Source organism: Anomalospiza imberbis, unplaced genomic scaffold (genome assembly GCF_031753505.1).
Source record: "Anomalospiza imberbis isolate Cuckoo-Finch-1a 21T00152 unplaced genomic scaffold, ASM3175350v1 scaffold_221, whole genome shotgun sequence".
NCBI classification, from domain to species: domain Eukaryota; kingdom Metazoa; phylum Chordata; class Aves; order Passeriformes; family Viduidae; genus Anomalospiza; species Anomalospiza imberbis.
The window spans coordinates 64,240-79,297 of record NW_027099853.1 but is presented as its reverse complement, the minus strand read 5'-3'; the positions used below and the strand labels follow the sequence as shown (position 1 = coordinate 79,297).

At 61.4% G+C, this 15,058-nt stretch overlaps 1 protein-coding gene across 1 annotated transcript; it reads left to right on the top strand.

Moving 5' to 3' along the window:
• Positions 1-872: 872 nt before the first annotated feature.
• LOC137466465 (maestro heat-like repeat-containing protein family member 7) lies at positions 873-14,585 on the top strand. Its single transcript, XM_068178193.1, has 13 exons — positions 873-972; positions 1,081-1,230; positions 1,414-1,562; positions 1,883-2,030; positions 2,276-2,463; positions 2,553-2,690; positions 2,967-3,081; positions 12,230-12,370; positions 12,579-12,755; positions 13,199-13,300; positions 13,661-13,763; positions 14,039-14,095; positions 14,386-14,585. Exons 2-13 carry the CDS (start codon positions 1,129-1,131, stop codon positions 14,583-14,585), a joined length of 1,620 nt encoding a protein of 539 aa, XP_068034294.1. The 5' UTR covers positions 873-972; positions 1,081-1,128.
• Positions 14,586-15,058: the final 473 nt, after the last annotated feature.

Sequence of the window (15,058 nt, the reverse complement as noted above, 5' to 3'; positions counted from 1 at the left end):
CGCCACAGTGCTCAGAGCAGGCGACGGGACAGGACGGGACAGAGCGGCGCCGTGAGGAGCCCCCGCACAGCGCATTTGTTTGTGTCCGACCCGGAGCTTTTCTGAGGCGTTGTTCCTGCAGCTGACCTCGAGGCCAGACCACAGGACTTGGTGACCTGTAGCCTTCCAAGGCTTTGATTCTGCAGGTGCCCCTGAGGGCAGTGTGGGACTTGGTGCCCCAGAGCTTTTCTGAGGCATCTCCCACCCCTGCCTCCAGTGCGCTCGAGGCCAGACCACAATCCCTGACAGGAGTCTCCTGTCATTGTGGCAGGAGCCCTTGAGACCAGAGCGCAGGGCTTGCTATCCTGTAGCCTTCCTGAGGCTTCTCTCTGGAAGGTGCATTCCAGGCACAGCTGCAGGACCTGCTGCTAACTTGGAGATTTTCCAAGCCATCTCTCCTGCAAGTACCCACAAATCCAGTCACTGACATGGAGCAGAGACCCCCAAGAGTGCCCAAGCTGGACTGGGTGGAGGAGGAGGAAGAAGGCCCCGGAGCTGCCCCAGCACAGGAGACTGGAAAGGTGGTGTTGATCCATCCACCACAAGAGGGTGAGTGGCAGAGCTGGGCCACAGGGCTGGTGCCTGCGGCCAGCTTGGCCCCATCCCATCCCATCCCATCCCATCCCATCCCATCCCATCCCATCCCATCCCATCCCATCCCCTCTCATCCCATCCCATCCCATCCCATCCCATCCCATCCCATCCCATCCCATCCCATCCCATCCCATCCCCTTGGGGACATGCCCATGGACAGGACGGAAGAGGGGCTGTGCCCCATCCCCCTGGGGCATCCCAGGGCTGTCCCTGCGTGGGGAGCACAGGGCTGGCCCGCGGCCCCTCAGCTCTGGCTGTGCTCGATCTTTGCCAGGTGCAGCCCTGGACCGCTCACAAGAGCAGGAACCTGCCCGTGGCCGCTTCCGCAGAGCAGCGCAGGTACCTGCAGCCATCCCCACCTGGGCTGGGCCTGCTGTCACTGCTCAGCCCAGCACCGTGTGTGGAGCACTCCATGAAACATCCCTGGCTTTTGCCCTTCTCCAACAGCTCGTTTGGGACTTCATCAGGAGCATTCGGCAGGAAGAGACCAGTGCCATGGGTGCTGGGCTCAGAGCATACCCGCCCATCTTCCAAACCAAGACCAGTGCTGCCCTGCTGTATATGCTTGTAGAGGAAGGTTTTTACAATGCAAAGCAAGTAAGCAGCCTGTGGCCAGGGTTTGATCATCCCAGGAATTGCTTGGCCTCCCAAGCCACACCTGCTGGTCCCTGTGAGCCTTTGAGGCCATCGCAGTGCGGTGGGAAGGGAAGCACTTCTCTGGGGACACTGGGAACATCGCTCCCTCTGGCAGCTTTCCACATCACCCCGTGCCTTCTCCAGGTGCCCGCCATGGTGAGATACATCCACCAGTGGCTCATGGCCAATGATTCTGCTGAGCCCAGGCTGAACAGGACTCTGCTGCATCTCACCGAAGCACAGCCAAATGACGCAGTAATGACACTGCTGCGTGTGGCCCCGTCCTGTGACAGGTATGGGGCCCACCTGCCCAGAGGGCTCAAGGCTCCCCAGCCCATCGCCCTGTACAGCTTATCCCAGGTGTCTGACCAACAGAGGGTTCCAGGGCCCTCTGGCTGCTCCCTTTCCCAGCCCTGGCATGTCAGCCCCGAGCCTGCTGCCATGCTCCCTCGCTGCTCCTCAGGGGCCTGTCCCCACAGGGCTGGGCTGCCTGGGTGCTGCTGGTGAGGGGCAGTGGGCAGAGGCAGAGCTGGCGGTCAGCCCGGGCCCCTAGAGATACCCAGGCCACGGTGCTGTGCCTGAGACCCCCTGAGACAGAGCTCTAACCCCGCAGAGCTGCCATGGCCATGTGGAAGACCATCATGTCCTCGCCCAGGACCGCGAAGCTGGCGCAGCGGATTCTCCTGGATGTGTTGGCGAGCTGGCCGGAGCACAGCTCGTGCACCTCCGATGGGGACAAAACGGGTGTCTTTGCCCTAGCTGTGAGTTTTGGCCAGTGGCCTTTGCTGGCCCCAAAGCCGCCTCTCCTGCAGCTCTCCTTCCTCCTTCCCCCACTGCATCTCCCTGCCTCAGGTGCTGGCCTGAAACCTGGCCTAGGGGCAGCTGCAGGGCCACCGGTCCCGCTGCTGCCCCTGTGTTTCTCTGGGCCTCTCCCTGCCACGCTCGGGCCCTGCCACACGGACACCTCGGCACTGAGCGCGGTCTCAGGGGGCTTTGTCCTCTGCAGGCAACTGTGGTGATGTGGAAGATCCTCCAGGAGCCCTGTGTCTCACACATCGTGAAGGTGCACTCCTCCCGTCTACTTGTGCATCTGCTCTTCCAAGTGTTCTTCAGCACAGAAGAGACGCCAGAGGAGGTTGATACCTTCTGGAAGGGATGCCAGGAGCAACACGGCCTTGCCACCAGCCCCAACAGGTGCTCCATTCCAGTCCTCCTGTCCCTGCCCCATCAACAGGGCAGGAGCCACTGCTCCCAGTGTGACCTGGGCGTTGCTCTGCACACAGGTTTGCCGTGCGGACCCTGAAGTCCCTGCTGTGCCTAGAGCAGTACAAGGATGTGGTGATGGCAATGGAACGCAGGTGTGGCTGGGACACGCTGCTCTGTGCTGACACCCAGCACTATGCCGTGGGTCTGCTGGCCAGGTGAGACCCCCTTCTCCCCGCTGCCTCTGACATTTGTGCTCTGCGCCTGGGGTGCCCCACACAGTCCCCGTGGTCGTGGGCCAGAGGGCCTTGTCACTGAGGGATGGCCAAGCAGCCTGGAAAAAGCAGGGAAATGGGGGTGCCCACAAAGAGCCAAATCTCAAATGGCCCAGGTCCCCTTGCTGTATGCTGGGGAAAGACCAGACCACTGTGAGTCAATCCTGGGAGAGGTTTGCTCCCCTGGCTCACAATCTTATGGACTTTTACTCCTGACAGGGAGATGTCCTGCATCTCCATACGCTCGTGTTCCCGGATCTTCCGCTATCTGCTCCAGCTGCTCAGCACACAGGAGCCACGCTGGGGTCTGCCCGCCCTGGCGTTCCTTGTGGAGGTGAGCCTGTTGGCCAGCGCTGCCTCGCTGAGCTGCCTCCCAGCTCTCTGCCCTCTCGTAGCCACAGCTGCCAGGACGGTGCCCACGCCCTGTGCTGCTGCCTGGGCCCAGCCCTGTGCGGTTCTGGGCTCCTGCCGGCCGGGTCCCCTGTCACTGCCCTGTGCCTTTCAGGTCCTCAAGCACCTGGACTTGAGTGAACGCGAGGCTGACCGAGTCCTGCAAATCTTCTCAAGGCACCTGCGCAGCGAGTGCAGGGAGAGGCGTCGCCTGGCACTCAAGGGCCTTCTCAAGCTCACTGACAATCCCTCGACGGTGAGAAGGGGGCAGTGGCTGAAGCCGTGCAGGCAGCATGGGGCTGGGGAACACCGTCGCTTGGGCTTGGCTGTAGTTTGGGCGCTGGGGCAGCTGCTCCCAGCTCTCCTGCCTCCCACTTCAGCTGCCCGAGTGCTTCGGGACAGGCCTTTGGCCTCTAGGCCCTCTGGCAGCAGGGTGGCCGTTCACAAACTTGTGTTCTACACAGACCAAAAAAATGTGGAGCCTGACTGAAAGTCTTGTGGAGCTCCTGCGGGATGCAGATGGAGAGATTGTTAAGATAATAGTCATGGTACTCAGCTTTATAATCTTGGACAGCGACAGATGGATAGGCAGCCCCATCGCCCTGCAGCTGGCTGAGGCACTTGTGCTACTCTTTGACCTCGTAAGGCTCTGTGCCCCCAGCCACGGCCACTGGGTACTGCCCAGACACTTGGTGCCCTGTGGATTTGCAGGCACACGCCCAGCTGAGCCCCGTCGCAGCCCATGCTGAGGTCTTCTTTTTGTCTCTTAATACAGGACAATAGCCAGGTACAGCTGCTCTCCATTTGTCTCTTCAGAACATTGCTGACTCTTCCACTGGGAAGGGAAAGCAAGGCCCTGAAGTTACAAGCGCGCCACAGCCTGCTGCCACTCTTCTTCCACTGCCATGATGAGAATCGGCGCGTGGCAGAGGTGAGGACTTCGTGGGCTGCTGCTGTCCCCCGGGCAGGGGGCTCGGCTGTCTCCTGCCATGGCGGGCTGCAGCCTCCTCCAGGCCTCGGCACAGGCACGTGGGTCCTGTGCCCTGGGCTGTGGGGCCATCCCCGTATCTCTGCTGCTCTCCAGGCTTCTCGGGAAACGCTGTTTTGTGTGCCCGAGTTCCTGAAGATAAGAGATCTGGCGAGACTGGTGAAGAAGGAGAAACTCTGGATTTTCGCCTACTGCCTAGTAAGGACGGCCTGGAAGCCCCAGGCTCAGCCGGGAGAAGCCCCCTGAGCGCGGTGCTGGGTGTGTGGGCTGGCAGCTGTGCCCCTGCCCGGTGCTGCACCCAGAGGCCGCGCAGGCTGGTCTCCAGGCTCCCGTGGCCCCAGCCCGGTGCCGATGGAGCCCCGGCCCGGCGGGGCTGTGGGGTGGCCCCGCGGCTCCCCGGGCAGCAGCCGGCCCTCTGCCCCCTCCAGAGCCCGGTGCCAGCGGCTGCTGGCCGGGCCTCAGGGCTGTGCGGGCAGGGGAGGCCGGGGCAGGGCACAGGGAGCACCCGGCCCAGGGGCCGAGCCCACGCCAACCCTTCCCTCCTGCCGCTCTCTGCAGCTGGAAGAGGACAGGAGCCGAGCGGCCGAGATCCTGCGCCGGGCACTGCCCTACCTGGACAGCCCACAGGAGCCCCTGCGAGAGGCGGCCGTCAGGTTCATGGGTGAGCCACGAGCCCGGGCTCCCTCCCCGCCCCGCCGCAGCTCGGCCCCAGCCCCGGCTGCTGCCCTGGCAGCGCCATCCGGGCCCGGCGCCATGGAGCCCCGCCTGGCAGTCGGCGCTGCTGCCGCCCTCCGGCAGCCGTGCCCTGGGGCGGCAGCGTGCGGCAAGGGCCCGGGCTGAGCCCTGCCGGGCCACCAGGGCGTGTGGCCACAGGGCTGGCAGCGCCGCTGGCAGGGAGCTGTGCCGCTGGGGCCGTGACAGCCTCTGTGTTCACAGGGATCGCCGGGCGGAGCTTGAGGGGGCAGCAGGCCGAGCTCCAGCTGGTCTACAATGGTGAGTGAGGGCAGCGGACTGACAGCGGGGGCTGGCGGGACGAGCTGCCATCCCTGCCCCGGCTGCGGAGGGCTCTGGTCCCTGTGTGGACCAGGGCTGGCCTGGGCAGAGCACACAGAGATTTCAGGGACACGTGGGGGATTCGTGGCCCGCAGCTTCGGGCTGACCCCGTTGGTCCCTACTCCCTCCTGACCATGGCAAGAGCAGGCCGGGATGGCCCTGGCAGGGGCCTGTCCTCAGCTCCCCACAGATCCAGGATCTGACCGTGGCTCTGATCCTCTCTCTTTCAGCCCTTGAAGAAATGGCAAATGACATCAGCCTCACCGTTGGAAGCCTGGCAATTGAAACATTGTGCATCCTCAAGGCAGTAGAGCAGGCTCCCATCCCAATGTTCCAGAGGCTGCGGGATCAGCTGCGCAGGGCATGGCAGACACGGCCTCGTCTGTCGCGGCTTGGCTGGCTGAACAGCTGGAACTCTGTGGAGGGCTGATCCAGGAGGCTGTCTTTGCTGGGGCCACCTGAGCTAGCAGCGATTTTATTTTTCTGTATAATTGATCTTTTCTTCATTTTCTTTTCCTATACTATGTAAATATAGAATGTATTATAATAGACAGACTCCCAGGATCTTTCTTTGGCTGCCCAGAGTCTGCAGGGCATAGGGGAGGAGGGGGAAATTTTGCTTGGGCTCAGCCAGGTGCCCAGGCGTGCAATGTTGCAGGGAAAAGGGCCAGAGGCCCCTTGACCTTTAGTGGTTCTGCTGAAGCCTTTGTGCCGCCCACAGAGCGGGTGGGCAGGGCCGGAGCTGCGGGGATCCCTGCGGGAGCGGTGCCTGGAGATGGCCACAAGCCCTGTCCCAGGCAGGAAGCACCATCCGTGTGCTCCTGCCCGTGTGTTGCTGGCTGGATTGCTGAGGGCTCCGAGGTGCCTCTTGATGGGGCTCCTCTGGAGCTCCTGCGGGGCTGTGGCACTGCTGCCGGGCAGGTTGGCCGGGCTGGGGGAGACCCTGAGAGGCTGGGGCAGTGGGCAGCCCTGAGCAAGTGGGTGTCAGAGGCCACCAGCAGCCCCCAGGCAGCCGCCTTGTTCCCAGCACCCGGCTGCTCTGGCGCTTCCCCAGATCGTCTCCCAGGCCTGCGGCAGAAGCCCTCGATGCTGGGACACCACCCCGGAAGGAGGGTGGGGACACCCCAAGGTGCCCAGGCTGGGCTGGCTGGGGACACGGAGGGCAGGGGGCGGTTGGCTGGGCTTGGCCTCTGGCTGCTGCCAATAAGGGGCAGGGGGCAGAGGCAGGGCTGGCGGCCGGCCCCGGCTCTCGCGGCTGCCCAGGCCACGGTGCTGTGACCGAGGCCCTCCTGACACAGAGCTCTGGGGCCGCAGAGCTGCTGTCACCATGGGGAAGGCGGCCGTGTCTCACTGAGCAGGGCTGCGGAGGCGCTGCTGCCCCGGCGCCTCTGGACCCCACAGGAACAGCACCGGAGCGTGCTCAGGCACAGCAGCACCCTGAACGCCGGCACCTGCTCAATGAGGCTCCCGCACCCGCCGGGATGCCAGACGGGGGGAGACTGTGGGCGCAATTGCCCGTGCTTTGGCAAAAGGCTCCATCAGCCTTCACCACAATGGCTTTCTCTTGACTTGCCAGCCTCACAGCAACGCTTGGCTTCCATGGCCGTGCTTGAGGGCAGAGTCACCACTTTCCACAGGCGGACGTCCCAAGGCAGCGGCACTGGTGCCATGGTGAGAGAGAGACTCTGATGGGGCACGAGCCCTGCGCTGCAGCTGCCCTCCCTCTCCTCCATGCAGGCACCTTAAAGACACATGTGTCAGCTCTGAAACTAAATCCTGGACGTGCTTGCAACAAAGAACAAAGGAGGCGCCAGAGAAAAGCTGGGACTTGTATGGCTCAGTTTTGCTCTCCACTTGGGGAATCACAGAATGCCACAGCACTTTTTGTTGCAAAGTATCATAAAGATCATCCAGTTCCCACCGCCCTGCCACGGCCACAGGTGCTGTGCAGGCACAGCTGTCACTAGGATTGGAAGAACACTTTTCCATGTTTACCTTTTACCTTTTCTCTCCTGGATTTCAAGCTAACATGAAAAAATCGGCTGGTTACAGCTGAATTTTGTAGCTCACAGGACTTGGAAGAGCAGTCTCCATGGGATGTCCATTCAGCCTTTGATAGATCATCCCAATGGAGCTCAGCCATGTGCAGCCCAGGCACAGGCACCAGGCTGGTCCATTGCAGCATCCCAAGTCTTTGTGGCTTCCTGTGCACCCTGAGGCCCCAGAATCCATTCTTGAATTCCCAGTTAGTGCTGTGCAGGACATGAGAACATAGGAATCACCTGCTCGGCTCATTCTTGGGTTTGCTGTTCCTGCCTAAAGGAATAATCGGGAGTATATGCTGATGTAAAGCTATGCCTAAGCACCAGGGGCTTTTTCTGTAGTGTTTAAAACAAAACCCTTGTGTGACTGTTCAGAGACTCTAAAATGCAGGGTGCAAATGACAGCTTTGGTATTTAAGAATCCCAGAAATTTGACATGTGATTTTCCTGGTCAAGGATTTGAACGCTTATGCAGAAATTACAAAAATGTTAGAAGTTGTTTTCATTGGCAGTCCCTTTTAAATGGCATCAGCACACTTACGGGGGACAGAGTATGACGCTGGCACAGTACTTGGTGTTGCGGTGTGTTAGTTTATTAAGTCAAATGTTCTGTTATCTTGTGGAATGTTCCAGTGTCCCCCGAGTTATTACAGTTGGTTTCTCCCCTGTGTTATGCCCTCCTACCTAGCTGTCCCTCAAAGAATCCCCTCCCTACTTGCCAGACCCTTCCCTGCCTGGCAAGGCAACCTGGCCCCTTCGCCCTGTCCGTCAGCCCAACCCCTACCCTTTGTTCCAGAAGGTTCCCTGTCCCTCCTGCTCAAATCCAATCCTCGGCCAGATCCTCTCTCCTCCCCTTGCTCTGATTTGTTTTAGTCCCAGAAACCAGACCCTAGAAGTTCCTCACTGGTTGCTGTATGGTGTCCACCGCCAGTTTTGAAAGATTTAAAATCCGGGGCACAGGTGTGCTCGGGGCTCTTTTTCGCTTGTGCTCCCCTTTGTCATCCCTCCCCTGCATACCTTCCTCTCGCTTCTCCCAGTAAATTTGCTGGACTTTGCACTACAGAAGAGCGTCCTCTGCCTCCTTTGCCCAGTCCTTGTCACTCCTCCACGGGTCTCTACTGCTGAGCATCTGGCTCAGAGGTCCTGGCGCAGGCAAAACCCCAGCCTGGCCAGTTGCCCACTCTCGCCACTGGCCCAGGGGCATCGCAGAGCTAGCCAGGGCTCTGGAGGACAGTGGCAATTTGGCACTTAATGGCTTCAGATCAGGGAGATACATGTTTTGCCCAGCTTCACCCAGGAGTTCAAGTTCTCCCAGGACTTTGATCAGCTGGTCACTGCAGGTAACTTTCACTAAATGCAAAAGGATGTAACAGCAGAACTTCTGGAGAATATGCCCTAGGGATAGGGAGAAAACCTTGAAAATGATCAGCAGGCTCCGGAAAACTTTAAAAAAAATCAAAACCAGATGTACCCTGTGACTTTTCAGGCTTGACTCTTTGGGTCTGGAGGAAATATTTGTCTTGCATCAGCTACGACACAGACAGACATGCAGCAACTGGAGGACTGAACATCAGAGACTGGGCTAGTGTTTTTCCCAGAAGAACAGAAAGAAGATCACATTGATACATGACACTGTCTCTCTACAGTCAAATCGTCCAGGGAAATTCAGCAGCTGATGGTCATGTGGTGCTACTGCTAATCCCTTCCATGAAAAGAAGCATTTCCGGACTGCCTAACAGCTTCTGCCTTCTCACAGACCCCAAGTGTTGCCAGCACTTGCTGCAGGTGCTCCTGCCAACAGCCCCTGATGCACGTGGGCTTTGGCTCCCTCTGGCACAGAAGCCCCCCACGGGCAATGGTCTCTGGGGCAGGAGACGGGCACCAGAGCTGCCAGGGCTCGGGGGGTGGCAGGTCTGCTTGGGCGGGGACTCTGCCACACCTGCTGGTGTCAGCGCTCCCCAGGCCCCAGGGCTCAGAACAGCCCAGTTCGTGCCCTGGCCCACACGTTCCTTGTCCCTGTCACACCCACGGGTTTAGGATGGCCACCAGCCGGGACGTGTCCCAAGGAGGCCGGGGCAGCTTCCGTGGAAGGCCCCGTGCCCTTCCCAGCGCAGCTGCGTGGCTCCTTCTGCTGCCCTGAGCCTGCAGAGCAGGGCAGGGTTTGCTGATGGTCTGAGCCGTTCCTAAAGATCCTGTTGGGCTGTCTGAGACGTGGAGGCCAGGGATTCCTTCCAACCTGGGCCACTTTGGGTGGGCTGGGGGCGGCCCCAGGGCAGGTGACAGTGTTTCCAAGGGCCCATTGTGACACGCTGCAGCATGGTCACCGTGGAATTGGAAGGGAACTGGCTGTCCAAGGGTCCTTTGTGACACGTGGTGACATAGGAGCTGGCAGTGACAAGAGCACGCCACAGTGCTCAGAGCAGGCGACGGGACAGGACGGGACAGAGCGGCGCCGTGAGGAGCCCCCGCACAGCGCACTTGTTTGTGTCCTACCCAGAGCTTTTCTGAGGCGTTGTTCCTGCAGCTGACCTCGAGGCCAGACCACAGGACTTGGTGACCTGTAGCCTTCCAAGGCTTCGATTCTGCAGGTGCCCCTGAGGGCAGTGTGGCACTTGGTGCCCCAGAGCTTTTCTGAGGCATCTCCCACCCCTGCCTCCAGTGCGCTCGAGGCCAGACCACAATCCCTGACAGGAGTCTCCTGTCATTGTGGCAGGAGCCCTTGAGACCAGAGCGCAGGGCTTGCTGTCCTGTAGCCTTCCTGAGGCTTCTCTCAGGAAGGTGCATTCCAGGCACAGCTGCAGGACCTGCTGCTAACTTGGAGATTTTCCAAGCCATCTCTCCTGCAAGTACCCACAAAACTAGTCACTGACATGGAGCAGAGACCCCCAAGAGTGCCCAAGGTGGCCTGGGTGGAGGAGGAGGAAGATGAGACCAGTGCCACCCTGCTGGATTTGCTTTTGGAGAGGGGTGTTTCCAGACCAGAGCAAGTAAGCAGCCTGTGGCCATGTTTCAATTCCCTCATGAGTCACATGGCTTCCCCAGCCACACCTGCTGGTCCCTGTGAGCCTTTGAGGCCATCGCAGTGCGGTGGGAAGGGAAGCACTTCTCTGGGGACACTGGGAACATCGCTCCCTCTGGCAGCTTTCCACATCGCCCCGTGCCTTCTCCAGGTGCCCGCTATGGTGAGATACATCCACCAGTGGCTCATGGCCAATGATTCTGCTGAGCACAGGCTGAACAGGACTCTGCTGCATCTCACCGAAGCACAGCCAAATGACGCAGTAATGACACTGCTGCGTGTGGCCCCGTCCTGTGACAGGTATGGGGCCCACCTGCCCAGAGGGCTCAAGGCTCCCCAGCCCATCGCCCTGTACAGCTTATCCCAGGTGTCTGACCAACAGAGAGTTCCAGGGCCCTCTGGCTGCTCCCTTTCCCAGCCCTGGCATGCCAGCCCCGAGCCTGCTGCCATGCTCCCTCGCTGCTCCTCAGGGGCCTGTCCCCACAGGGCTGGGCTGCCTGGGTGCTGCTGGTGAGGGGCAGTGGGCAGAGGCAGAGCTGGCGGTCAGCCCGGGCCCCTAGAGATACCCAGGCCACGGTGCTGTGCCTGAGACCCCCTGAGACAGAGCTCTAACCCCGCAGAGCTGCCATGGCCATGTGGAAGACCATCATGTCCTCGCCCAGGACGGCGAAGCTGGCGCAGCGGATTCTCCTGGATGTGCTGGGGAGCTGGCCGAAGCACAGCACGTGCACCTCCGATGGGGACAAAACGGGTGTCTTTGCCCTAGCTGTGAGTTTTGGCCAGTGGCCTTTGCTGGCCCCAAAGCCGCCTCTCCTGCAGCTCTCCTTCCTCCTTCCCCCACTGCATCTCCCTGCCTCAGGTGCTGGCGGGAAACCTGGCCTAGGGGCAGCTGCAGGGCCACCGGTCCCGCTGCTGCCCCTGTGTTTCTCTGGGCCTCTCCCTGCCACGCTCGGGCCCTGCCACACGGACACCTCGGCACTGAGCGCGGTCTCGGGGGGCTTTGTCCTTTGCAGGCAACTGTGGTGATGTGGAAGATCCTCCAGGAGCCCTGTGTCCCACACATCGTGAAGGTGCACTCCTCCCGTGTACTTGTGCATCTGCTCTTCCAAGTGTTCTTCAGCACAGAAGAGACGCCAGAGGAGGTTGATACCTTCTGGAAGGGATGCCAGGAGCAACACGGCCTTGCCACCAGCCCCAACAGGTGCTCCATTCCAGTCCTCCTGTCCCTGCCCCATCAACAGGGCAGGAGCCACTGCTCCCAGTGTGACCTGGGCGTTGCTCTGCACACAGGTTTGCCGTGCGGACCCTGAAGTCCCTGCTGTGCCTAGAGCAGTACAAGGATGTGGTGATGGCAATGGAACGCAGGTGTGGCTGGGACACGCTGCTCTGTGCTGACACCCAGCACTATGCCGTGGGTCTGCTGGCCAGGTGAGACCCCCTTCTCCCCGCTGCCTCTGACATTTGTGCTCTGCGCCTGGGGTGCCCCACACAGTCCCCGTGGTCGTGGGCCAGAGGGCCTTGTCACTGAGGGATGGCCAAGCAGCCTGGAAAAAGCAGGGAAATGGGGGTGCCCACAAAGAGCCAAATCTCAAATGGCCCAGGTCCCCTTGCTGTATGCTGGGGAAAGACCAGACCACTGTGAGTCAATCCTGGGAGAGGTTTGCTCCCCTGGCTCACAATCTTATGGACTTTTACTCCTGACAGGGAGATGTCCTGCATCTCCATACGCTCGTGTTCCCGGATCTTCCGCTATCTGCTCCAGCTGCTCAGCACACAGGAGCCACGCTGGGATCTGCCCGCCCTGGCATTCCTTGTGGAGGTGAGCCTGTTGGCCAGCGCTGCCTCGCTGAGCTGCCTCCCAGCTCTCTGCCCTCTCGTAGCCACAGCTGCCAGGACGGTGCCCACGCCCTGTGCTGCTGCCTGGGCCCAGCCCTGTGCGGTTCTGGGCTCCTGCCGGCCGGGTCCCCTGTCACTGCCCTGTGCCTTTCAGGTCCTCAAGCACCTGGACTTGAGTGAACGCGAGGCTGACAGAGTCCTGCAAATCTTCTCAAGGCACCTGCGCAGCGAGTGCAGGGAGAGGCGTCGCCTGGCACTCAAGGGCCTTCTCAAGCTCACTGACAATCCCTCGACGGTGAGAAGGGGGCAGTGGCTGAAGCCGTGCAGGCAGCATGGGGCTGGGGAACACCGTCGCTTGGGCTTGGCTGTAGTTTGGGCGCTGGGGCAGCTGCTCCCAGCTCTCCTGCCTCCCACTTCAGCTGCCCGAGTGCTTCGGGACAGGCCTTTGGCCTCTAGGCCCTCTGGCAGCAGGGTGGCCGTTCACAAACTTGTGTTCTACACAGACCAAAAAAATGTGGAGCCTGACTGAAAGTCTTGTGGAGCTCCTGCGGGATGCAGATGGAGAGATTGTTAAGATAATAGTCATGGTACTCAGCTTTATAATCTTGGACAGCGACAGATGGATAGGCAGCCCCATCGCCCTGCAGCTGGCTGAGGCACTTGTGCTACTCTTTGACCTCGTAAGGCTCTGTGCCCCCAGCCACGGCCACTGGGTACTGCCCAGACACTTGGTGCCCTGTGGATTTGCAGGCACGCGCCCAGCTGAGCCCCCTCGCAGCCCATGCTGAGGTCTTCTTTTTGTCTCTTAATACAGGACAATAGCCAGGTACAGCTGCTCTCCATTTGTCTCTTCAGAACATTGCTGACTCTTCCACTGGGAAGGGAAAGCAAGGCCCTGAAGTTACAAGCGCGCCACAGCCTGCTGCCACTCTTCTTCCACTGCCATGATGAGAATCGGCGCGTGGCAGAGGTGAGGACTTCGTGGGCTGCTGCTGTCCCCCGGGCAGGGGGCTCGGCTGTCTCCTGCCATGGCGGGCTGCAGCCTCCTCCAGGCCTCGGCACAGGCACGTGGGTCCTGTGCCCTGGGCTGTGGGGCCATCCCCGTATCTCTGCTGCTCTCCAGGCTTCTCGGGAAACGCTGCTTTGTGTGCCCGAGTTCCTGAAGATAAGAGATCTGGCGAGACTGGTGAAGAAGGAGAAACTCTGGATTTTCGCCTACTGCCTAGTAAGGACGGCCTGGAAGCCCCAGGCTCAGCCTGGAGAAGCCCCCTGAGCGCGGTGCTGGGTGTGTGGGCTGGCAGCTGTGCCCCTGCCCGGTGCTGCACCCAGAGGCCGCGCAGGCTGGTCTCCAGGCTCCCGTGGCCCCAGCCCGGTGCCGATGGAGCCCCGGCCCGGCGGGGCTGTGGGGCGGCCCCGCGGCTCCCCGGGCAGCAGCCGGCCCTCTGCCCCCTCCAGAGCCCGGTGCCAGCGGCTGCTGGCCGGGCCTCAGGGCTGTGCGGGCAGGGGAGGCCGGGGCAGGGCACAGGGAGCACCCGGCCCAGGGGCCGAGCCCACGCCAACCCTTCCCTCCTGCCGCTCTCTGCAGCTGGAAGAGGACAGGAGCCGAGCGGCCGAGATCCTGCGCCGGGCACTGCCCTACCTGGACAGCCCACAGGAGCCCCTGCGAGAGGCGGCCGTCAGGTTCATGGGTGAGCCACGAGCCCGGGCTCCCTCCCCGCCCCGCCGCAGCTCGGCCCCAGCCCCGGCTGCTGCCCTGGCAGCGCCATCCGGGCCCGGCGCCATGGAGCCCCGCCTGGCAGTCGGCGCTGCTGCCGCCCTCCGGCAGCCGTGCCCTGGGGCGGCAGCGTGCGGCAAGGGCCCGGGCTGAGCCCTGCCGGGCCACCAGGGCGTGTGGCCACAGGGCTGGCAGCGCCGCTGGCAGGGAGCTGTGCCGCTGGGGCCGTGACAGCCTCTGTGTTCACAGGGATCGCCGGGCGGAGCTTGAGGGGGCAGCAGGCCGAGCTCCAGCTGGTCTACAATGGTGAGTGAGGGCAGCGGACTGACAGCGGGGGCTGGCGGGACGAGCTGCCATCCCTGCCCCGGCTGCGGAGGGCTCTGGTCCCTGTGTGGACCAGGGCTGGCCTGGGCAGAGCACACAGAGATTTCAGGGACACGTGGGGGATTCGTGGCCCGCAGCTTCGGGCTGACCCCGTTGGTCCCTACTCCCTCCTGACCATGGCAAGAGCAGGCCGGGATGGCCCTGGCAGGGGCCTGTCCTCAGCTCCCCACAGATCCAGGATCTGACCGTGGCTCTGATCCTCTCTCTTTCAGCCCTTGAAGAAATGGCAAATGACATCAGCCTCACCGTTGGAAGCCTGGCAATTGAAACATTGTGCATCCTCAAGGCAGTAGAGCAGGCTCCCATCCCAATGTTCCAGAGGCTGCGGGATCAGCTGCGCAGGGCATGGCAGACACGGCCTCGTCTGTCGCGGCTTGGCTGGCTGAACAGCTGGAACTCTGTGGAGGGCTGATCCAGGAGGCTGTCTTTGCTGGGGCCACCTGAGCTAGCAGCGATTTTATTTTTCTGTATAATTGATCTTTTCTTCATTTTCTTTTCCTATACTATGTAAATATAGAATGTATTATAATAGACAGACTCCCAGGATCTTTCTTTGGCTGCCCAGAGTGTGCAGGGCATAGGGGAGGAGGGGGAAATTTTGCTTGGGCTCAGCCAGGTGCCCAGGCGTGCAATGTTGCAGGGAAAAGGGCCAGAGGCCCCTTGACCTTTAGTGGTTCTGCTGAAGCCTTTGTGCCGCCCACAGAGCGGGTGGGCAGGGCCGGAGCTGCGGGGATCCCTGCGGGAGCGGTGCCTGGAGATGGCCACAAGCCCTGTCCCAGGCAGGAAGCACCATCCGTGTGCTCCTGCCCGTGTGTTGCTGGCTGGATTGCTGAGGGCTCCGAGGTGCCTCTTGATGGGGCTCCTCTGGAGCTCCTGCGGGGCTGT